The following is a 23,493-nucleotide window of genomic DNA, read 5'->3' as shown; positions in this document are numbered from 1 at the left end:
AAAGGGGGCAATTTGGAATAAATGCACACACAAAATGGGTCCTTTTGCTGATGCCTCTGCTGCCTTATTGAGCTGTGTGTCCTTATTCCAGGCACATCTCCTTTCTGAGTCTTAACTTTGCCTGCATTAAAGGTTCCATGAGGACCAGATGAAATTTTTGAGGTAAAAATAGGTCGACATTTAAAATATGGTGCATGTGATTACTCTACCTTCTCTACATACCCATACACACACCTGCATTTTGAGGGAAATCCAGTTGGGGGCTGCCTTGGGAACTAGGACACAGTATTATAGCCAAAGGGCCTTTTCTCTTAACCGAGGCATGTTGGCATTGCCACCACTCCCTTCTTGGGGTCACATTCCCCACAGAGTTCCTGCACCCAGGGGCTGCTGACATTAGGTGAGCCCCACCTACTCCTTTCCCTTGTGTGTTTGAACTTTGTTCTTCTCCTTTCTGCCTCACTATATCCCCTTCCTCCCTGCCAGCTTCCTGAGCTTGTTCCGTGAACCACAGACAAGCCATTTGCATGCCCAGGCTGTGCTGAGCCCTGTTTGCTATCCTTGGCACCCTGTCCCTGATCTGGGATGGCAAAGCAGGCAGGTGTTCTCAGATGGCTTCTAGGGATCCAGCCGCAGATGCCTCTCCCTGTCTCCTACCCCAAGACTCACTTCTGTTCTATCTGCCCCCTGGAGCTTCATTGATTTGTTTGTTTGTTTATTTATTTATTTTCTAAGACTCTAGCTCTGTCACCCAGGCTGGAGTGCAGTGGCCTGATTTTGGCTCACTGCAACCTCCGCCTCCTGGGCTCAAGTGATTCTCCTACCTCAGCCTCCTGAGTAGCTGAGATTATAGGCGTGTACCACCACGCCCAGCTATTTTTTGTATTTTTAACAGAGATGGGGTTTCACCATGTTGGCCAGGCTAGTCTCGGACTCCTGGCCTCAAGTGATCTGCCCTTTGGCCTCCCAAAGTGCTGAGATTACAGGCATGAGCCACCGTGCCCAGCCTTCTTCATTGATTTGTTCATTGCCTACCCATGAATTCAGCATGTGGAAGAAATGTTAATACTTTGAGGTAAACAGACTAGGCCACCGAGAGAGCTGGTTGAGTTTCCCATCAATGGAGGTATAAAGATAAGTTGGACACCTGGTGGGGCACCCAGATCAGTTGTCCTTTTCTCTTAATCACTTCATTATTTTTGATATGGGTAGGCTTTGTGTCCCCACCCAAATCTCATCTTGAATTATAATCCCCATAATCCCTGCTTGTCAAGGGAGAGAGCAGGTGGAGATAACTAAATCATGGGAGTGGCTCCCCCATGGTGTTCTCGTGATAGTGAGTGAGTTTTCACAAGATCTGATGGTTTTGTAAAGGGCTCTTCTCCCTTGGCTCAGCACTTCTCCTTTCTGCTGCCTTGTGAAGACGATGCCTTGCTTTCCCTTTGACTTCTGGCGTAATTGTAACTTTCCTGAGGCTTTCCCAGCCATACTGAACTGTGAGTCAATTAAACCTCTTTCCTTTATAAATTACCCACTCTCGGGCAGCTCTTTATAGCAGTGTGAAAACAGACTAATACAATGGTCATTATGAAGGAGTAAAGCAGGACAGAAAATTACAAATAAATCATCTCAAATGCTACCATCTGGAAAGAAATCTGTCTCAGTGGATAAATAGATATATGCATGCATAGATGATGTTATAAACATGATGGAGAGATGGCAGATAGGTAGAATGATAGATGGTCAGTGGTTTTTAATCCTTCTGGAATCACAGACCTCTTTGGTAATCTAACTATAGCTTGACTTCAGAACTCCCTCACCAAAACAACACATGCATACACATACACAGAACGCAGCTTTGCACACAGTTTTAGGGGATTCATGAAAAGCTGCTGCCACAGAATGATTGATGATCTTTGTGTAGTTCCATGAAAAGGTATCTTTAATTTCATCATAGAAACAAATAGCAACTCAGCAAACATGGAAACAGTGTTAAAGGCATGCAATATATTCACAACTAGGAGCAGCTGCCACATTGCCTGCCCTAAAGCACACACACCACACCCACACCCACAATCAAACGAGTGAACCAAGCAAAACCAGCTGCTCTGACCTTTTCCATGAATGTATATTTGCTACTTGTTCATTCGTTCTGTCATCTGCTGGCACTTGCCCTCTAGAAATGTGAAAGGTCATGAGCTCATCCAGGACCTGCTATCCTCCCTGCATTTAGACAGCTCCTACCCGCCTGATGCTGTCCTGTCTGATGATGATGAGCCTCCCAATGCCAGCCTGCCCCCCGACCCGCCACTCCTCACTGTGCCCCAGATGCACAGTGCCTGTGACCAGCGGCTGCAGGATGCCTTCCACATCAGCCTCTGAAGAGCTGGGGGGCGGGTGGGCACGCACCCATGCAAAAGGCTCAGAGACTCCCCCTTCCATAAGCCCTTAGACTGCAGTGCTGGTGCCTTCCCCCATACTGCCTCACCTCACAGGAGGGCCAGGCACGGCTTGTATCTCTCAGACGCAAAACTGCCAACCCCTTTCTCCTGTCTTGGGTTGGCTGGCACTGGGGTGGGCACCTAGGGTATAGTCTCTGCCCATGGCACTGGGCCTCCATTTCTTCCACATGTGTGCACCCTCCAGCTTGGCCAACCCTCAGCCTGGCTGTGAGGCCCAAAGCATCTTCCCTTCCCCTTGGAGTCTCTAGGATTGGGATGAGTGCCTGGCTCCCATCTCCTTCTCCCCTTTGTAGCTATTGGCAGCTGCTGGCTCAGGGGCATCCCACTTCCAGGCTCTGGGTTCCACTCTCAGGGAAGGGCTCCAGGACCCATCCCTATATCCACCCACAGCCAGGAGGGCCAAGGTCCCACACTAGATATTTAAATTTAGAGGCTGGCTTCCAGGGTACATAGATAAGTACTCTCTCAGAGTCAAAAAAAAAAAAAAAAAAAAAAAAATGCGAAAGGTCAAAAAAATGGATAGAAGAACGTTTCCAACTTAAGAGCATTCTATTGGCTATTTTAAATTATTTTCCTGTGAATTGGAGACAGATCACCATTTTAATATTGGGACAAAGCAGTGTGGTGTGTGAGGAAAAGCCCAGCTTCACCATTTCTGTGACCTTGGCAAGTTACTGTATTTCTCCATTTCCTCACCAACAGAATGAGTGTAATGACATCTTAGTGTTATGACACAACTAAATGAGACACAGTAAGCAGCTGACACAGTAAATGCTCAATGCTAGTGGTGGTTATAATAATCATACTAGGCAGCTTAAAGACAGTAATAAATAGGAAGTGTACATTAATGCTAATTCCCTTAAAAAGCGGTGTCAGTCAGTGTTCTGTGGGCACACAATGTGAGAACTATTGGGCTTTTTAGCAAGTTAACGTAGGATGGGAAATAGTGCTGTGGCCAGCTTTGAAAAAATAAAATCTGCCCAACTCCCTCAGTCTCTTCGTTCTCCTTGAACACTTTCTTTTTTCTTTTTGTTTGAGTCAGTCAGAGTCTCGCTCTTGTCGCTCATGCTGGAGTGCAATAGCGTGATCTTGGCTCACTGCAACCTCTGCCTCCTGGGTTCAAGTGATTCTTCTGCCTCAGCCTCCTGCGTAGCTGGGACTACAGGCGCACGCCACCACACCCAGCTAATTTTTGTATTTTTAGTAGAGACGGGGTTTCACCATGTTGGCCAGGATGGTCTCGATCTCCTGACCTCGGGATCCGCCTGCCTCGGCCTCCCAAAGTGGGATTACAGGCGTGAGCTGCTAAGCCCAGCCTGATTCCCCTTGAACACTTAATATACTGGTTTCAGACTGGCCAGCACCTATGTTAATTTACAATTGTTCTGTGAATTTACTGTTGTCCTGCTCTTGAGGATAGGGGAATGTTCATATGAAAAAAACCACTCAGTTTGTAATTTTACGTCACCCTTCTCTACATAAAAAAATTCACAGAAAAAGATAGTATTTGGCCTCTAATACCAATATCCATGTACTCATTAATAATATTGGATTATTAATCACCCTTTGATGTTACTGGTACTACCAGATGCACAGCCCTTGAAATGGCACGCAGAGTTAGTGTCACCTGTATAAAGCACAGAAACTAAGTTCTTAAAGTGCCCAACTAAATCAATGCTTCTTTAACAGAAATGATTTCCTTTTTAAAAAAAAAAAAGCTCAGTAACTTATCATTCCCACTTTATAAACTACTCACTGATTATCTCTTTATTTGTACAAGGCTGAAAGCAATTTGTACTGTGTTTCCTTTTTGGATAATTACTTTTAAAAATAGAAATTGAAATTTACTAATGATTTAGGAAGTATCAACTATCATTAGTTGCCAGCAAAGCTAGGCCTGGTTCCGACTACTTGGAGGCTGAGGTGGGAGGACTGCTTTGAGACCACAAGTTTGAGTCCAGCCCAGGGCAGCATCGTGAGACCCAATCTCTAAAAAGAAAAGAAATATATGCCAGCAATGTAATCTTTTTGTTTGTTTGTTTGTTTGAGACAGAGTCGCCCAGGCTAGAGTGCAGTGGTGCGATCTCGGCTCACAGCAACCTCTGCCTCCCGGGTTCAAGTGATTCTTCTGCCTCAGCCTCCCGAGTAGCTGGGACTACAGGCGCCTGCCACCACACCCAGCTAATTTTTGCATTTTTTTGGTAAAGACATGGTTTCACCATATTGGCCAGGCTGTCTTGAATTCTTGGCCTCAAGTGATCCACCCACCTCAGCCTCCCAAAGTGCTGAGATTACAGGCCTGAGCCATGGTGCCCAGCCCAGCAATGTAATCTTAACAAATTATACAAGGTGTAAATTTAAAAAGCTTCTGCATTTATGTACTGGATGCAGTTGCTGCATGACTTTGTACTATTCTGTGAGCAGCACTTCGTTCTATGAACAGGAGCACTACCTGGTAGGTGGAGCAGTTTCTGTTTCGCTTTTTCTTGCCTATTCCTAATGGCTCATAATGAGACACTACCCCTTTATGTCCAACTGTTTAATATGCCTTAAGTCAGATTTCTTTAAAACATATTCTAACAATCGCACACATTGATTTTTCATTTGGCCCCCGTCTGGAGGGCAGCCAGTAACTAGTAACTGGGTTCAGCAGGGCACTGCTGTCCACTTTTAGGAATCAGTGGTCTCTATGACAGGGAAAAGGAGAGAGTACTGAAGCCACCACTCCTGGCCTCATGGCAAGGCGGAGACTAAAAGAAGCTTAAAACAATGCCGGGTGTGGGAGCTCATGCCTGTAGTCTCAACGCTTTGGAAGGCTGAGGCGGGTGGATCACCTGAGGTCAGGAGTTCAAGACCAACCTGGCCAACATTGCAAAACCCTGTCTCTACTAAAAATACAAAAATTAGCCAGGCATTGTGGCAGGCACCTATAATCCCAGCTACTCGGGAGGCTGGGGCAGGAGAATCACTTGAACTGGGGGTGGAGGTTGCAGTGAGCTGACATCGTGCCACTTCACTCCAGCCTGGCCAAAAGAATGAAACTCTGTCTCAAAAAATAAATAAATAAAAATAAAAATAAAACATAGATGCTGGAATTCTATTTCATAGTTGTCTCATATATATATATATATGCAGTTGTCACTGCAACCTCCGCCTCCTGGGTTCAAGCAATTCTCCGGCCTCAGCCTCCTGAGTAGCTGGGATTACAGACACGCGCCATCATGCCTGGCTAATTTTTGTATTTTTAGGAGAGACGGGGTTTCACTATGTTTGTCAGGCTGGTCTCGAGTTCCTGACCTTGTGATCTGCCCACCTCAGCCTCCCAAAGTGCTGGGATTACAGGCATGAGCCATCGCGCCCGGCCTTTTTTATATCTTTACTCTCTCCCTTTCCATCAGGTAGTTCCTTCTCCCATGCTGCAAATTATGACCCTGCATTCCTTAACAAGGCAATGATATTCAATGAAAACCCTGCCAACTTACAGAATCTGGTGTGGTTGGACAGTGACCTCCCCGGTCACGGGTCATCTGCTGCTGCTATATTTAGGATGGCTGCTCCTCCAGGTAATTTTTCATTTCCCCTACCCCTCAAGTATGCCTCTGTGGTTCCCTGCCTGGAACTCCAGCCATGATCCCCTCCAGCCTGAAACTCCCCGCCTGGAACTCCAGCCACAATTCATTCAGTAATACTTCTTGAGTGCCTACTGGGTGCCAGGTGTTGTCCCTAGGTTGGGGAGACAGCAGTGAGAAAAGAAACCCAAATTCCTGCCTCTGTGGTGCCTACATTCTAGTAGAGGAAATAGACAACATATTAGTCTAGGGAAAAGGGCCATAAAACAAAGCCAGTTAGGGGCATGGCATGATAGATACGTGTGTGCTGGTCTAGCTAAGGCATTCAGGAAAGACCTCTCTGATGGGATGACATTTGCTCAGTGTCCAGAATGAAGTGGGGAGAGGGTTAGGCCATGCAAAGCTCTAGGAGAGAGAGAAGGCCCTGGGGCAGCAGCATGCCTGGTATTTGAAGAACCTTGTGTGTGGTTTTAGGTTCTATTTTAAGCGTGTGGTGATGTAAAGAAGGGCACAGTTCCCTTCATCCTACTCTTTCACTTCCCATTAGAAAGTGAGCTCCATGAGTGCAGGAGTTTCATCTCTTCTGTTTGTTGCTGTTTCCTAAATACTCAGAACAATGCCTGGGACACAGGAGACACACCAGAGATGTTGGTCTAATGTGTCAATGCTCATCGTGAACACAAGCCCAGCATGCATAAGAGATGTGCTGTATGTCTGGGGTCAGCCAGAGGAATTTATAACAGAGGAGAAAAAGTAAAATTTAAAACCTGATGCTAGGTCGGGCGTGGTGGCTCATGCCTGGAATCCCAGCACTTTGGGAGGCTGAAGTGGGTGGATCACATGAGGCCAGGAGTTCAAGACCAGCCTGGCCAAATGGTGAAACCCCGTCTCTACTAAAAACGCAGAAATTAGCTGGGTATGGTAGTGGGTGCTTGTAATCCTAGCTGCTCGGGAGGCCAAGACATGAGAATTGCTTGAACCCAGGAGGTGGAGGTTGCAGTGAGCTGAAACTATACCACTGCACTCCAGCCTGGGCAACAGAGTGAGACTCTGTCTCCAAAACACACACACACACATACACACACTAAATATAACCGTTCCCAGAGTCCTAAAGAAAAAATAGGCCAGGCATGGTGGCTCACGCCTGTAATCTCAGCAATTTGGGAGACTGAGGTGGGTGGATCACTTGAGCTCAACAGTTTGAGACCAGCCTGGGCAACATGGCGAGATCTTGTGTCTACAAAAAATACAAAAGTCAGCCGGTGTGGTGATGTGCATCTGTAGTCCCATGCCACCACTGTGGTGGGAGAGTTGCTTGAACCTGGAAGGTCGAGTCTGCAGTGAGCTGAAATCGCACCACTGCACTCCAGCCTGGGCAACAGAGGGAGACCTTGTTTCAACAACAAGAACAGAAATTTAGTCTGGCACCAGGAGGTTGAGTCTGCAGGGAGCTGCATTCCAGCCTCACTCTCTTTTTCCTTTTTTTCTTTTTTTTTTTTGAGACCGAGTCTCGCTCTGTCACCCAGGCTGGAGTGCAGTGGTACCATCTCGGCTCACTGCAAGCTCTGCCTCCCGGGTTCATGCCATTCTCCTGCCTCAGCCTCCCGAGTAGCTGGGACTACAGGCGTCTGCCACCATGCCCGGCTAATTTTTTGTATTTTTAATAGAGACGGGGTTTCACTGTGTTAGCCAGGATGGTCTCGATCTCCTGACCTCATGATCCGCCCACCTTGCCTCCCAAAGTGCTGGGATTACAGGCATGAGCCACCGCGCCCGGCCACCAGCCTCACTCTCACTCTCTGTCTCCATGTATAGAAAATAACTAAAAAAAACCCAGATTCTCGAGCTCCACTCCCAGAGTTTCCGATTCGACAGGTTTAAGGTGGAGCTTGAAAATTCACAAATTCACATTTCTAGCAAGTTCTCAGGTATTGTTGAGGCTGCTGGTCTGGGAACTGCACTTTGAGAATCACTGGCCTAGAAAGACACCTTAAAAGACATCAACTGGTGCCAGGTGTGGTGGCTCATGCCTGTAATCCCAGCATTTTGGGAGGCCGAGGAGGGAAGATCACTTGAGGTCAGGAGTTCAAGGCCACCCTGGCCAACATGGTGAAACCTGGTCTCTACTAAAAATACAAAACTTAGCCAGGAGTGGTAGCATGCACCTATAATCCAAGCTACTCAGGAGGCTGAGGCAGGAGAATCGCTTAAACCCAGGAGGCAGAGGTTGCAGTGAGCCAAGATCGCTCCACCGCACTCCAGCCTGGGCAACTGAGCTAGACTTTGTCTCATAAAAAAAAAAAAAAAAAAGACATCCACTGGTACATAAAGGTGAGCCTTTGTGAATCAAATTTGGTTCCCCTTGAGGTCTCCCCCCAAGGGAGGAAGGGAAAGAGTCCTCTCTGTGGCATTGCACATGGTGGAACTAGTATCCCTTGTGTATTATTCTCATTCCCTTTGCTTGCATTAAACTTCATTTCCCTTTCCTTTACTGATTATTTGTCATTTCATCCTCTGTCCAGTCTCCTCTAAAGGTGAGTGTTCTCCAAGGTCCAGGATCTCTGCTATTTTCACCTTAGCATTTTGCCCTTCAAGAATCCACCCACTTTTCTTCTTTCTTCTCTCTTCTTCTCCTTCTCCTTCTTCTTTTTCTTCATCATCTTCTTCATCATCATCATGTAATAGCTGACATTTATTTCAACTTCCTATGTTCCTGGTAATGTACAGGACTTTACATAAGTATCAGTTAGGATGCTGCTTTTGGTAGCAATGAACAGAAAACTCAACTGAAAAAAATAAGGGCTGGGTGTGGTGGAGCGTTCCTGTAGCCCCAGTTACTTGGGAGGCTGAGGTGGGAGGATCACTTGAGCCGAGGACTTCAAGGCTGAAGCGAGCTATGATCGCTGCACTCCAACCTGGGTGACAGAGTAACACCCTGTCTCAAAATAAATAAATAAATAAATAAATACATGAATAAAGAAAAATTTCATCTCACATATCCAATAGTCCCAGCTAGGGCAGCTGCGGGGTTGGTTGACAACATTGTCTCAACATTGTCATCAAGGGCTCCTTCCTTCTTTCTACACCACCTTTCTTGGCCTGTTAGCTTTGTCCTCAGCGTTGAGTCCCTCGTGGTCAGAAGATGGCTGCAATGCTGCAGGCATCGCACCCAGTCATGATACTGTCTCTGTCTTTTTAAGAGCCAGGAAGCCTTTCCTGAAGGCAACCTGCAGATCTCCCCCTCACATCTCATTGGCTAGAGTTAACTTGCACGTCCACCTCCAATTGCAAAGAGAATGGGATTCGCATGCTGGTTACTCCTGAGTTGGGGTGGATCACCTTCTCTGAGTACTTGGCTGTCATTTGGACTGAGCTGGCAGTCTGCTGCAGGGAAAGAGAAGGGAAGCGGGTGTTGGGTGATCAATCAACAGCTGTGCTCTGGTTATCCACTGCTGTGTAGCGGCCAAAACAAAGTTGATGACAACAACAGCCCCGGTCAATTCCATGTGAATGTCTGAATGTAACTTTACAGTCTATGTATTTAAAACCATGTTTATTTCTTGTTCCTCAAAACCAGCTCTCCCGTGTTGGGGAACAGCTCCACCACAGCATCATGGTGACCTTGCATGTATCCACTTAGGCAGAGTCTTGGCAGAACGCCTCATGGTCTTCCTGGATGTGGGAGGCTGGGAGGCCTGTGTACAGAGCCACTGTGAGGAGATCTTCTGTTCGCCTCCTTATCTCTCCTGGGAAGCTGTCATGAGACAGTTTCTCATGTCTTGGGGGTTCTGGTGACACGGAGGCTTTCTGTCCCGGCTTCCTCAGAATAGAGCTTCTAGGATTAGTATTTCAGCAACGGAGTATCCCACAACTCACACTGCAGTCATGTGGGTCTTTGTTTTGGTGTCATACACTTCGTGGTATGTAGGACAAAGATCACAGGAAGCTGGCACATTTATTCTTTTTGCTGTCTCCGTAAGTAATAAACTCTCTAAATCTTAAAGTAGCTCCTTGTAACTTGACTGGTTGACTCAGAATTTGGCTTTGGCCTTGATACCCTGCACCTCCACACTTCTATCATCAACAGAGTGTACACAATAAATAGTCATTGAACACATTCGTTCTTCCGAGGCTGAAAATCTTGAGAGATCCCTTACCCCTTTCCTCTAGATATCCTACATCCTGGCCTGTCAATTCTTCCTCCATGAATGTTCTCATTTCTGCCTCTACTTCTATTGAATAACTTTCCTGTTTCTAATCCCTCCCCCTTACAACTCATCTTCCACACTGCTCCCAGAATAATCTTAAAATGCCATTTTTGTACATGGCACCCTAAAGTTCACAGTTCACAGATTTATGGCATGCTTTAGGTTCTTTTTTTTTTTTTTTTTTGAGATGGAGTTTTGCTCTTGTCACCCAGGCTGGAGTGCAATGGTGCGATCTCAGGTCACTGCAATGTCCGCCTCCCGGGTTCAAGGGATTCTCCTGCCTCAGCCTCCTGAGTAGCTGGGATTGCAGCTGTCCGCCATCATACCCGGCTAATTTTTGTGTTTTTGGTAGAGACAGGGTTTTGTCATGTTGGCCAGGCTAGTCTCAAACTCCTGACCTCAGGTGATCAGCCCACTTCAGCCTCCCAAAGTGCTGGGATTACAGGCGTGAACAACCGCGCCTGGCCACGCATCAGTCTTTTCTTCTTGCCAGCTTGCCAACATGTTGTTCCCAGACCATGTCAGAATGGCATCTCTTTAGAGGTGCAGCCTAAGTGCCAGTTTTTTCCTCCAAGAAACGTTTCTCCACCACTAGCTTTTCTGTATATGTGCTGCCAAAGCGAGCACTCTCCAGCACTAGCTTTTCTGAACCTGTGTGTTACTGACTTCTCTGTGGGCTTGTGGATGAATCAGAATAGAAAATGGCCAGAGACAGAAGAAGATAACCAGACAGAACAAGCTCATTGCCAGTTTATACTAAATATGTCTGAGATACCTCAGCTAGGACTGGTATCCTTGGTTCAGAGGTTCTTAACTGGAGTCTCGGAGGCCCTTGAAGTTGGCTGCAAAATTCTGCTGTATGCACCAAACTGCTAGGGTCAGAGGGAGGGAGGAAGTGTCTTTAACTATGATACAATAAAGGCTAGGAACCCCTGACCTAGGAAAAAGATGGCATAACTTAGTGGGAGAAAAAATAAAGGAAGAACAAACGCCACCAAATTTTGGAGTCACAAGACTGGATCAGTATCCTAGCTCTGTGCAACCCTGGCACGTCATTAGCCTTTCTGAATCGCAATGTACTCATTTAGAAAAATTATATCTACTCTGCCTCCTCAGTTGGGTTTCTATGGGGAATACTTTATATAAAATTGTTTTATAAATGATCATATGCCCTGCTAATATGTATGTTACTTGACTCCAGACCATACGGCTTTGTTTATATGTTCCCATTTACATAATGTCTTACTTATTTAGAAATAGTAGGTTCTTACTTTTCTCCCCCTCCCTCCAGTTGTCTGAGGGTTTCACTGGCCCAGAGTCCATTGCCATTACTTAAATCATGGTCAAGATTTAGTATCAGATTGAAGGTCATGGCTCCTTTCACCAGTCTGATAATGGGAGGCCCACTCTGGCCACCTTATTTAATCCTGATTATCTCCCAAAGACCCTATCTCTAATCAACTTGGGAATTTGGGGATTAAGTTTCAAATACATGAAATTTAAGGGAATACATGCAAACCATAGCATTAACCAATGCATTGCTAGATATGTAGTTATCTAGATGAATGGGAAGAATCACAACTAATATTAGAACCTGCTCCTTCCTACACGTGCTTGAGTAATTCAGGAAACTGCTTTTATGAAAGGGTTTGGTATCCTTCCCTTGGTAGGTAGGTCAGATCGACAAACAGCACTGGGAAGAAGCAATAGAAGCAAAGGAATGGCCTATAACTACTACTGATTTTATCACTGGTAATTTTTCTCTATGCCTAGAGAAAAATCCATCAATGGGGCTGGGTGCTCTGGCTCATATCTGTAATCCCAACACTTTGAGAGGCCAAGGCAGGCAGATTGCTTGAGCCCAGGAGTTCAAGACCAGCCTATGCAAAATGGTGAAACCCTGTCTCTACTAAAAATACAAAAATTAGCCAGCCATGGTGGTGCATGCCTGTAGTCCCAGCTACTTGGGAGGCTGAGGTGGGAGGATCACTTAAGCCCTGGAGGGAGAGGCTGCAGTGAGCCATGTTTGTTCCACTTAACTCCAGCCTGGGCAACAGATTGAGACTCTGTCTCAAAAAAAAAAAAAAGAGAGAAAAGAAAAACTGGGACTAATCTCAGCAGTGGTCCAGACTCCCTCTGTAATCAAACTCTTCGGTTTGATATAGATTATAGGAGACTGAACTACTCTATACAACGATGCAGATATAACACCAAAACATGACCATGATACCCTTAACCATATCATAGAGAGCTCACTGAAATTAGGCATTGGTTCACTGGAAACTCTAGAAGCAAATGGAATGACTCTATAGTACCACTCTAGAAAATAAGCAGTTTTGTTTATTGGATAAATACTCAGGGCATATTTGAAGAGGAAACAATCATCCTTAGTTGTTGATGACATACATGAGTTACTTTATCAAGTACAGTGAACTGTTTTTGGTTCCAACTCCAATTTTAAAGCATAACCATTCAACCTGGCAATGTGCAAATGCAGATATGACAAAGAATAGCTATGGCATTCATGTCACCCCCAACTGGTGGATAATGGGATTCACTTTACACCTTTCTCTCAATAATACTTGATTGTTCATCTTTTTTTTTTTTGAGATGGAGTTTTGCTCGTTGCCCAGGCTGGAGTGCAATGGCGTGATCTCGGCTCACTGAAACCTCCTTCTCCCGAGTTCAAGCGACTCTCCTGCCTCAGCCTCCCAAGTAGCTGGGATAACAGGCACCCACCACCATGCCCAGCTAATTTTTTTGTATTTTTAGTAGAGACGGGGTTTCACCATGTTGGCCAGGCTGGTCTTGAACTCCTGACCTCAGGTGATCCGCTCGCCTCGGCCTCCCAAAGTGCTGGGATTACAGGCATGAGCCACCACGCCCAGCCGGATTGTTCATCTGGTATGACAAATATATAAAGGTTTTTCCACCTAAATGATCAGAATGTTTCGGCTATGTCCTACCTAAAATGACCAGATGACTCTAAATGTTAGTCAAATTCTGAACCTCAGGTCACTTGTACATAAAGTGAGCCCTCAGAAATGAGCCTCCTGAGTGATCTCCAGACCCAATCATACAAAGGGGTTACAGATTTCATTCTTTTGTGAGAGCTCTTTTTCCTCAGCTGGGAGCCTCTGAATTGAAAAAATTGCTTATTAGTATTTCAGCAACTCTTGAAAAAAGTTTTAGTGATGCTTACGAATTTTCTTCAAGCAGTACAATATGAGATGAATAATTTCACCTCAGCAGTACCCCAAAGTAGGAGTTATAATTGACACTTTAGCTGCTCAGCAGGGAGGAGCTTATGGTGTTTTCATGTTAACAAAACATTAAGTGTTTGTTATATTTGATATTCTTGCCCAAAATGTAAAAGTTATTAAAGAACACAAGGTTTTCATCTCATTAGCACTGCCTCCCTTGATTTATTCAGTTGGTTAAATCTTGGCTCCTAGGAATCTTTACTCAGGGTTATTTTTCAATCCTTTGCTATTATTCTCCTTGTAGTTATTGTGTTTACCTATACACAGTGGGTACTCATACACAATGGCTTACCCAACACAGTGCATTGTATTCTCTCAGTAATTTTTAACATTTATTTTTTAGCGACAGTGTCGTGCTCTTTGACCCAGGCAGGAGTACAGTGGTGCAATCCTAGCTCACTGTAGCCTGGAACTCCTGGACTAAAGTGATCCTCCCAGCTCTGTCTCCTGAGTAGCTGGTAATACAGGTGTGCGCCACCACACTCAGCTAATTTTTTTTTTTCCAATTTAGAAAGTTTATTTTGCCAAGATTAAGGACATGCATGGGCACGGGACACAGCCTCAGGAGGTCCTGATGACATGTACTCAAGGTGATCAGGATTCAGCTTGCTTTTATACGTAAAAATATGGAACATTTCATGAATTTGCATGTCATCCTTGTTCAGGGGCCATGCTAACCTTCTCTGTATTGTTCCAATTTTAGTATATGTGCTGCTGTAGTGAGCACTACCCAGCTAATTTGTATTTTTTTGAGATGAGGTCTCAGTCTGTCACCCAGGATGGAGTGCGGTGGTGCAATCTTGGCTCACTGCAACCTCTGCCTCTCAGGCTCAAGCGATCCTCCTACATCAGCCTCCTGAGCAGCTGGGACCAGAGGTGTGTGCCACCGCGCCTGGCTAATTTCTTGTATTTTTGGTAGAGACGGGGTTTCATTATGTTGCTTAAGCTGGTCTCGAACTCCTGAGCTCTAGCAATCCACCCGCCTTGGCCTCCCACATTTCTGGGATTACGGGTGTGAGCCTCCATACCCAGCCCTGCCCAGCTAATTAAAGAAAAGTTTTGGTTTTTTTTGCAGCCATGGGGTCTTGTTACATTGTCCCGCTGGTCTTGAACTCCTGCTCAAGCAATTCCCCTACTCTGGCATCCAAAGTTCTGCAATTACAGATGTTATTCACAGAGGCTGGTCCTTTCAAGGATTTTAAGTGCTTTCCAGTAGTCACTCATATGTCAAAAGATTGCCGTAAGGATCAGACAACTGGAGGAAACCAGCATGGACTATGTCATTCCCGAGGGCGACTCAGCCCTAGCGCAGCTATTGATAAACATCTGACTCTTCTTCCTAGACTATGTCAATAGCGGTAACTGAGAGTAATGCTATGCCATTTGGTCACGCTCTCAGCTTGCTGACAGGGTGACTGAAAGTGGGGAACTGTCAAAGCAAAATTAAAATGGAAACTAGGCTTGAAACATTCCTGAGCAAACAAACCAACTAGGCCTTAAAAATAGCCCTAACCTACTTAAACTGTAAACATAAATGAAACTTAACGGGTCATTTTTAGTAAATGCTTATGTTAGAAACAAAACTTAACCTCAGCCAATCATAAGCAGCCAACTAACATGATCATGAGACTGGGGACTTTCCAAGAAAGTAAGCCAAAAAAGGCAACCAATCAAATCATTTCTTAATTTTGCTTCTGTATCCACCCTATGAATACTTGCCTCTGATGTTGTGTCATTGAAACACTAAATCCTCATTGGGTTTGGGGTTTCCCAAGTCACGAATTGCTTCTTAAGTACATTCTAAAATTTTATTGTCTGCTTTTTTTTCTTTTACAATAGTCCATGTGTAATACTTCTAGCTCATCATCTCCAAACTCCTTCCGTGAGTAATTTTTTTGGTATATGATGTTTCCTTGTACAGGGAATTCCTCAGACAGCCGCATAAGCCCTAGTCCTAGTGCAAAGAACAATGACATGTCTGCCAATATTTAACACTTTTAAAATACTGTTGTTGGTGATTGTGTTGACGATGAAAGGCAGTGGGGAGGATGGCCTGCGTTCAGTCTCTAGCTCCGGGCTATCAGTGTATAACATGAAGCCAATAATGCCTACCTCACAGAAATACAGATTATAAAATAAAAAGTAAAAGCATGTGACACCTTACTGTACAATAAATGTGTGAAGCTGTTTAAGTCCAAACATGGAATCATTACATGTAAGATGGCCTATATGTGAACGTCAGCTGCTATCACAGCCACATTCACATATATGTAAATTATCAAGGGGCATTACGCTTGGCACTGTTTAAAAGAAAGCAGGCAAGTGATCAAGTGAATTTTTATTACAAAAATTTTATAAAAATGGATTTCCAGGTAAAGATGGCAGAATAAAGCAGGACTACAGAATATTCTTCCTCTAATGCCTAATAAAATGAATAAAAGATGTCACATGCCACAGTATGTTTTTCAGATCGTTACTGATAAATCAGAAAGCTTTATGAAAATCCAGATGGAAGGAAACACACAGTTCTGCCATGCGTATTAAGATGCATTCACTCTCCTGCCCTAATAATTATCATATAACATTATGGTAGATGATAGTCAATTAGTTGCCAACCAGTACTTAAAAATTAGATTTCATATACTCTAAACTTCTATCTTTTCTAGAAAAATAAATTCTGTTCACACTAGGCCTGCTTCCCAGGAATGATGTGCTCCAGTTTACCAAAGTCTCTACAACTCTTAACCTTCATTGCTTGTCTAGCTCCTGTAAGCACTTGCAACCCGTAGGTGGGCATTAATTCCCATTCTTACAGAGAAAGAGAATTTGAGGCTCAGGAAGAACAAGTAACTGCTCAGTGTTACGTTACAGTAGTGGAGGCTGGGTTTCCATTCAGGTATTTCAAATAAATGATACATTTTTCCCTACTCTACCAACTGAAAATAAGGTGAATTCACCTATTTAATCCCACTTACTGCTCTACTCTGCCAGGAGCCAGTTGATATGCGTGAGAATGAATATTTCTCCTAACACATGTATCTGATTCTGTGCTCTCAGGCTACAAAAGCCATGCGATATGAATTTTTTATTCTTTCCGTCTAGAAGTATGTGATTCAGAACTTGCCACATATATGTTTGCCTTGCTGTGGACCAAGAACTATTTTTTGGGACACTAAGTCAAAGCTGCTTATTGTATCTCATGGTTGTGTCAAAAAACTACACAGTATCATACTTAAGTGCTGCACTTTTAATTTTATTACAAAACAAGCAAGTATCTTCAACATACCAAATGCTTTCACATTTCTGCCTGCAGGCACTGACCACAAAAACACAGACCCAACACAACAAAAGCAATTAACACAGGGTAATTAAGTGGTAGTTACAAGTGGTGGACAGGGGAAAGTGCAAGAGGCCAGCTGGCTGCCCAAGTGGAGTCACCACATGTGTCATCAACATTGTGGGTTTAGGGATCCAGTGCAATCAGTTCACTTCTAAGAGGACTGGGGTTGAGGACTCGAGCTAGGCTGCTCTAAACTTGTACAAACAGAATTACAAATGAGAGTGCCAATTTATCTGTAGGGTTCGTTTACGCAGTTCAAATCTGAAAGACTGCTGGCAGAGCCCTGAACTGGATTGAGAACAAACGTTTTTATAAGCCATCATCATCCAACTCCACAAAGTGCCTGCCTTACTCCAGGGTTTTTCTCAGCCAAATCTACTCATCAGATCAGGATGCCCTCTTGCCTGGACAATGTCAGAGCAACAAGGAAAACAACTGAGCTTTCCAGCTCTTCCTTTTCAACATTCCATGTTAGTCACCAAAAAGTAACACATAATGGAAATTCTCTAGATTACAGCTTATTTCCTGTTTAGTGCATTCTGTGTTGATGTCGTTGTTTAATAGTGAGGTAGCTCAGGGCATCCTTAGAGAGACTGAAGTGTTCTTGGTCTGATAGTCTGATATCTGATACCAGCAACACATTTCTTTTCTTTTTTTTTTTGAGACAGAGTCTCACTCTTTGGCCCAGGCCGGACTGCAGTGGCGCTATCTCGGCTTGCTGCAAGCTCCGCCTCCTGGGTTCACACCATTCTCCTGCCTCAGCCTCCTGAGTAGCTGGGACTACAGGTGCCCGCCACCACGACCGGCTAAATTTTTGGATTTTTAGTAGAGACGGGGTGTCACCGTGTTAGCCAGGATAGTCTCAATCTCCTGACCTTGTGATCTGCCTGCCTCAGCCTCCCAAAGTGCTGGGATTACAGGTGTGAGCCACCACGCCCGGCCTTTTTTTTTTTTTTTTTTTTTGAGATGGAGTCTTGCTCTGTTGCCCAGGCTGGAGTGCAGTGGTTTGATCTCGGCTCACTGCAAGCTCTGCCACCTGGGTTCAAGCAATTCTCATGCCTCAGCCTCCTGATTAGCTGGGATTAAAGGCATGTGCCACTGTGCCTGGCTAATTTTTTTTTGTTTTTAGTAGAGAACGGCATTTCCCCATGTTGACCAGGCTGGTCTCGAACTCATGACCTCAGGTGATACGCCTGCCTTAGCCTCCCCAAGTGCTGGGATTACAGGTGTGAGCCACCGTGCCCAGCCTCAGCAGCACATTTCTATTTATAGTTTTTAGGTGATTTATTTTCTGCAGACATTCTTGCAGATGGTTAAGCTCAATCATTTAAGTAAGTTTTACAAATGTCTGTATTAGAGGATGGCATTTTAAAATTCTTTCCCCAAAACCCTGGAATGTACCTTTTTGGGCTATGCAAGCCTCATGCACTGACTACACAGGGCCATATGGGTAAATATATATGTATTGATGTGTATTTACATATCTAAAATTAGATACAGACTACATACTTAAATTAGAAACACACACAACAAAGGCTAAGTTCGCTGCTTTACTATTCAATAAAATAGCTTTAAAAACTGTGAAACAGCCAAGTGGCCACATTCTAAGCAGCAACGGAGACCTCCAAAATATTCTGTCTACCAAAAAAACATGAAGTTTCTGAATATGTAAAAATTAGTAGAAAATCAATTAGGTGACAAAGTCATTATAGTAGTGGCTTTCAAACCCTTTATAAAAAATAGCAGAATCATTTTAAATGTGGAATTATTTCATCTACTGAGATCTGAAGCAGCACTCAGTATACACAAGTGTGGCTGCATTGATTGCAGTGAGAAGGTAGGAGCTTCCATGGCTCATTGCCCCTTGGAGGCGCACTGCACTAACTCCTGAAGCAACTCCTTGTCCCCCAACACTGCATGGGTCACAGTCCAAAAACTGATCCCACATATGAATCATACCAATTTTTATGTAACAGAGTTCAGACAAATATATCAATTTGGGTATCATACAAATAAGTTTTTCATAGAGTTCTTTTAGAAAAGTGATTTTGAGGGAAGAGGACAGTGGAGTAGAAGAAAAACAATTTTGAGAACATACAATTAATTCAATTTTTCGGCATGGTATCCCACCTAGCAAAAGCCCTAGGTGAATACATGAGGTTCAGACCAGATGCTTTCAAATTTCAGTATGCTTAAGAATTGCCTGAGCTGCTTGTTAATAAAAACAGAGATTTCTGTGTCGCATCTCGAGAGACACGGAATCATTAAGTTAAGGGTTGGGCTCAGGAATCCATACTTTCAACAGCCCAGGCATTCTGATGCTGCAGACAGCCTGCAGCGCATACTCTGAGGAACAAGAGAAAGGCTTCAAGGAAAAAACTGAAAAAGACAGGAGGACACTGCTTAAAAGCAAAACCCAAACCACCTTTTCTGTCTTGTTGCTGAGAATGAATTCAGATTGGGATAAACAACCTTTTCTTTCTTTTTAAATATCTAGATATTTTAAATATATCTACTTATATTCCACTGTCCTCAACTGGGTAGAAATATTTAAAAAATTATCAATATAAAACGCTGGTTCTTACTTCAGTATTATCATTTTGAAGGAAAACCACACAAAACCATTACCCATTCTAATGACTTTTTTGGCCAAATTATGTATTTGGGTCCACATTAATCTTTAAATTAATATAACCTTTAAAGTTTTCAAGTTAGTGCAAATTTAAAATTCAATAAATATATTAAATACAATTTTACTTTATATTACAAATGCAAATTATTTTTCTTTTGACATGCTTATTCATTTTTACAACGCAAATTGACTTTACAATTTCTGAGTCACAGTATACTTTATAACTCTAAGCAAATGTATTTCATGGAGCAAACACTATATGTTTTTGACATACTCTAAAAAAATAAAAATAAATAATTTTGATTATAAAATTTGTATAAACATCAGCTACATTAGGGGTTCACAGCTAATTGTTGCAGAAAACCTAAAACAGTTAAATCATGTAACTTTACTAGTAGACAACTTGTATTTTAAAACACAAGTCAGTTTGATTTCTATTAAACATGACAAAACACTGAAAATTATCATCATCTGCCTACGGGATCTTTAAGAGCTGCCAGGTATTCAGTATTTAAGCCACTATGTTTATAGGAATTAGGAATGTATTGGGATAGTAAAAAGATGAGAGAAATCTGGAAACAGACATGGAGATATGATTTACTTCACGTATTTCTTCCTGAGAATGTAGAAGTTATTTTTTTAAATATCAAGACAATTTAAAATGGAACAGGAAAATCTTATGGCAATTTTTTTGGTAAAGTGTAGAATCCCTGGTAATATAAACAATCACTACCCTAATATGTAACTTGCAAACATGAAGTCTTATAAATTGTACTTATTTAAACAAGGCACATGCCTATACATTTATTTGAAATGCTGGGTAAATGTGCCCAAAAAAGTAAGTGAATTTTGCAAAAATAAGATAATGATATGTTTTATGATATGGTATTCTGAAATAGCTTCCCTAAATGAAATCTAAATAAGTGAATAAGCCAGCAGAAAAACTTCATGACAGATCAGTAGTGATGCAAAAACCTTACTAGATTACGATAACCAAAAAATCAACTTATTTAGATAAATGAGGGCATTTTACATAAGCCTGTTCTAAATACAATGTAATATTATGGTTGGTATTAAAATTATAATTTTTAATTGTAGTTTTCACAATTAAAAACCTGTATTAGTTATTGTGATTATTTTAATTCCAACATCCTAAATTGATTTGCTTCTACTACAATTAGCACTATGAATTATATAACAGGTAAACTATAACCTACAGTAAAGTGGATTTAACAGTGTATTTATAAAATGTGATGTCTTTAACAATTTTGATCATGAATGAAAGGATAAACTTCACAATACTCAGAACATGATTGGCCCATTAAAAAAAAAACAAAACAAAACTCTGCCATCCTCACTGCCATGGTTACCTACCATGAAAGGTATATAAATAAGCTGAAAACAGATCTGCCCACAAAGTTTCTCAGGACTAGAATTTAAGATCACCTGAGGAGATCTGGAAGAGGTTAAGTTAGCAAAATAAAGTATTTCATAAAATGTACTGACTACTGTATACATTACTAAGTTTCTCTTTGAAAACATGGTCTGGGCCTGAGGTGAGGCAAACTTAGGTTTATGGCAATTCACGGATGACAGATTCATAATAGACCCTCAAGGACAGCTAATGGTATTTTGGGGGATACATTCTGATCTTTCAGAGATTAATGTCATGAAAGACCACAAAGCCTACAAATGGGCCATGTGTCAGAAAAACACCAGGCTGGATGCCCACTGGGACCCTTGGGCTGGTCAACAGCAGGGAACAAGCATCCTCTAATGGGAACCATGAAACTAGCCCTTCAGTAAGTTTGTGGCAATTGAGGGGCAAATAAAACAATGAAACAAAGCTTTCAGTTATCCAAAAGTAGTTCCCTAGTGCTTTTCATACCCTCCTTCATTTTTCAATACAATGAGGAATATTTGTGAATAAGAATATCTAGATTTCTGTCAGGAGAATTAAATTAGAATTTTAATTAATAGACTAAATTTCTATCTGATTGTGACTAGCAGAATTTATGTGATCAATTTAACTTATTAAATAAAGCTACAATTTATTAGCTTTATTTAATAAATAAACACTAAACGTAAACACTAAACACTGGTACCATACCACAAGGTAAATAATAAATAATTTAAAAATATATCTCTCTCATTTTAATATAAATATGATATAAACATTTTAGCAACGATTTCTGTCCACTTACCTCCCTAAGGGGAAATTCTGTTAAAAGACTACTGTATTTCAAAATACTACAAGACCACCAAATTTTTAAAACTTATCAGTCAGCCTTGAGCTTTTCCTAAGCAATTAATCTCACTGTTGTTTCCTTTAAGCACATTTTTTGAAGTGTTGACACTGTCTTTTAATAAAAAGAGAGGCTGATAAACTGTTCAGCTCAGAACCTATAACTTACAATCCAAAGTGCTCTGAATCTTATTTCTTACCAATTCACTTATCTGTTTCTCTTTTGGCTACACTGGTGTTATAAAAAAGATCCTGAATTTCAGCTCAAGTGGTTACCTACAGAATTAAACAACATTTACATGTCTGAATAAGTTCCTAAAATAAAAATTGTAATACAAATTTTAAGTATGATCTTTTTTTACTATTCTCCTTTTGGGGGTTTCTGGAAATCAATACATACACTTGGTTTGGGTTGTAGAAAATCTTAAGAGGCATGCTGCAGGAGGATGCCCACAATTAACCATGTTGGTTTGACAGTAATCATTTCCTTTCAAAAAAGCAGGTTAATTTGATCTTTCCACCCACACCTCGTTGGAGATATAATGTGTCCATCCATTGTGTGTCCGTCATATGCATGGTTCAAAAATAAGAAATGAGACAGCACATACTTCAGAGTGAGTCCCACTCTCAAAACAGTCATAACAAATTTTCACTCTCATGTAAGTTTTTGTGACTTTTCGTAAGTTAATACTATTCATTTGAAGTATTTTGCTGAAAAAAGAACAAACATTTGTAAATAACTGAAGGCTGGCTGGTTTGGGGATGCTATTTACAAAAATGTATACCCATTATACTACTAGTGAAATTAAGACTGAATAGCTGATAGAGAATTTCTATTAATACTTTTGGATGAACATGTATCTACTTGCGTGAGGATTCTATGCAAAGTTTCCACTCCCTCATCCATCTATTCAGTCTCCTTTATATCTTCTTGATCCGAAGTACTGGAGATGTCATCATCTGTTTGTTCTCCAGAGAAATATAACATCATTGCATGTGTCTTGTGAGTTATGGTGACAGTGCAGGGCCCTTGGGCCCAAGGCTCCCCATCCACCTGCATCGGCATCATGGAGCACTTCAAAATCAGCTGATATTAGAGAACAAATAATGTTTAAAGTCAGTCCCCCAAAATTTAGAAAGCTCTTCCTTAATAATACCATCCACAATCCCTTAACCCTTATGCATTTCATTTTTAGAAAATATTAATCTGAGTATGTTTTTATTCATTGATTAAGGAATTCTTTTTTCAAGTGAACGTTTTATCTCATGGATCTTGAGCCATGTTTCTGTTTCTTCCTCATCCCACTCTAGCCCCTAGTGTACAGTGACCAGCTGCATGAGCCATAAACCACTGTTTAAAGAAAGGTATAGCATGTATACTTTACATATCAACAGCTTAGAATTGGATTGGGACAAATTACCCTGTTACAGCTATATTTCACCTACCCTCACTGTATGTGCCTGTCCTATTCGAAAAGGATTAGCCAGTTTTACTTGAATCTGAGCACAGTGGAAAGACCCATATACTCCAACGACTTCCAGTAGACCATCGTCATGCCTAAAATTAGAAAAAGAAAATATGGATTATATGATGCAATGAAATAAAATCAGTTATGCTAGCGCAATTACTTTTTAACACAGTTGGACCATCAACTTAAAAAATATTTACAACTAATGAGATATACAAAAAAGAAAATTTGAGGAAAAATGTTAAAGTCTATAAACAAGAGATTGCTTTAAATAGAATAGTGACATAAAAAAACAGACCACAAAT

At 42.2% G+C, this 23,493-nt stretch overlaps 2 protein-coding genes and 1 non-coding gene across 11 annotated transcripts in view; 1 reads left to right on the top strand and 2 right to left on the bottom strand.

Moving 5' to 3' along the window:
* Positions 1–23,493, top strand: part of TRIM25 (tripartite motif containing 25) — a 77,471-nt gene that overhangs the window by 28,179 nt on the left and 25,799 nt on the right. For 3 of the 7 annotated variants that reach the window (XR_010117978.1, XR_010117977.1, XR_010117976.1), the window contains exon 9: positions 5,861–6,025. Coding sequence is in view for 4 of the 7 variants with exons in the window: in XM_063628432.1 (XP_063484502.1) it covers positions 5,861–6,025; positions 12,850–13,160 (476 nt within the window). In the remaining 3 variants the exon portion in view is untranslated. Of the gene's footprint in view, positions 1–5,860; positions 6,517–9,608; positions 12,342–12,849; positions 13,645–14,577; positions 23,416–23,493 lie in introns of those variants that run through there. The other 4 variants (XM_063628433.1, XM_063628432.1, XM_063628434.1 and 1 more) reach the window with 4 other exon arrangements.
* On the bottom strand, positions 14,123–14,229 carry LOC129470786 (U6 spliceosomal RNA). The gene has a single exon (XR_008653316.1). It is a non-coding gene; the product is annotated as a U6 spliceosomal RNA (small nuclear RNA).
* Positions 16,740–23,493, bottom strand: part of DGKE (diacylglycerol kinase epsilon) — a 34,836-nt gene continuing 28,082 nt past the window's right edge. For all 3 annotated transcript variants that reach the window (XM_055258567.2, XM_063628438.1, XM_063628439.1), the window contains 2 exons: positions 23,166–23,277; positions 16,740–22,806 (listed from right to left, as the gene is read on the bottom strand). In XM_055258567.2, the coding sequence (XP_055114542.1) occupies positions 22,627–22,806; positions 23,166–23,277 (292 nt within the window). In that variant the 3' untranslated portion in view covers positions 16,740–22,626. The remainder of the gene's footprint in view (positions 22,807–23,165; positions 23,278–23,493) is intronic.

The sequence above is a fragment of the Symphalangus syndactylus genome, chromosome 20, assembly GCF_028878055.3.
Source record: "Symphalangus syndactylus isolate Jambi chromosome 20, NHGRI_mSymSyn1-v2.1_pri, whole genome shotgun sequence".
NCBI classification, from domain to species: domain Eukaryota; kingdom Metazoa; phylum Chordata; class Mammalia; order Primates; family Hylobatidae; genus Symphalangus; species Symphalangus syndactylus.
Note: the sequence above shows the minus strand (reverse complement) of the source record. Positions and strands in the feature narration are given on the sequence as shown.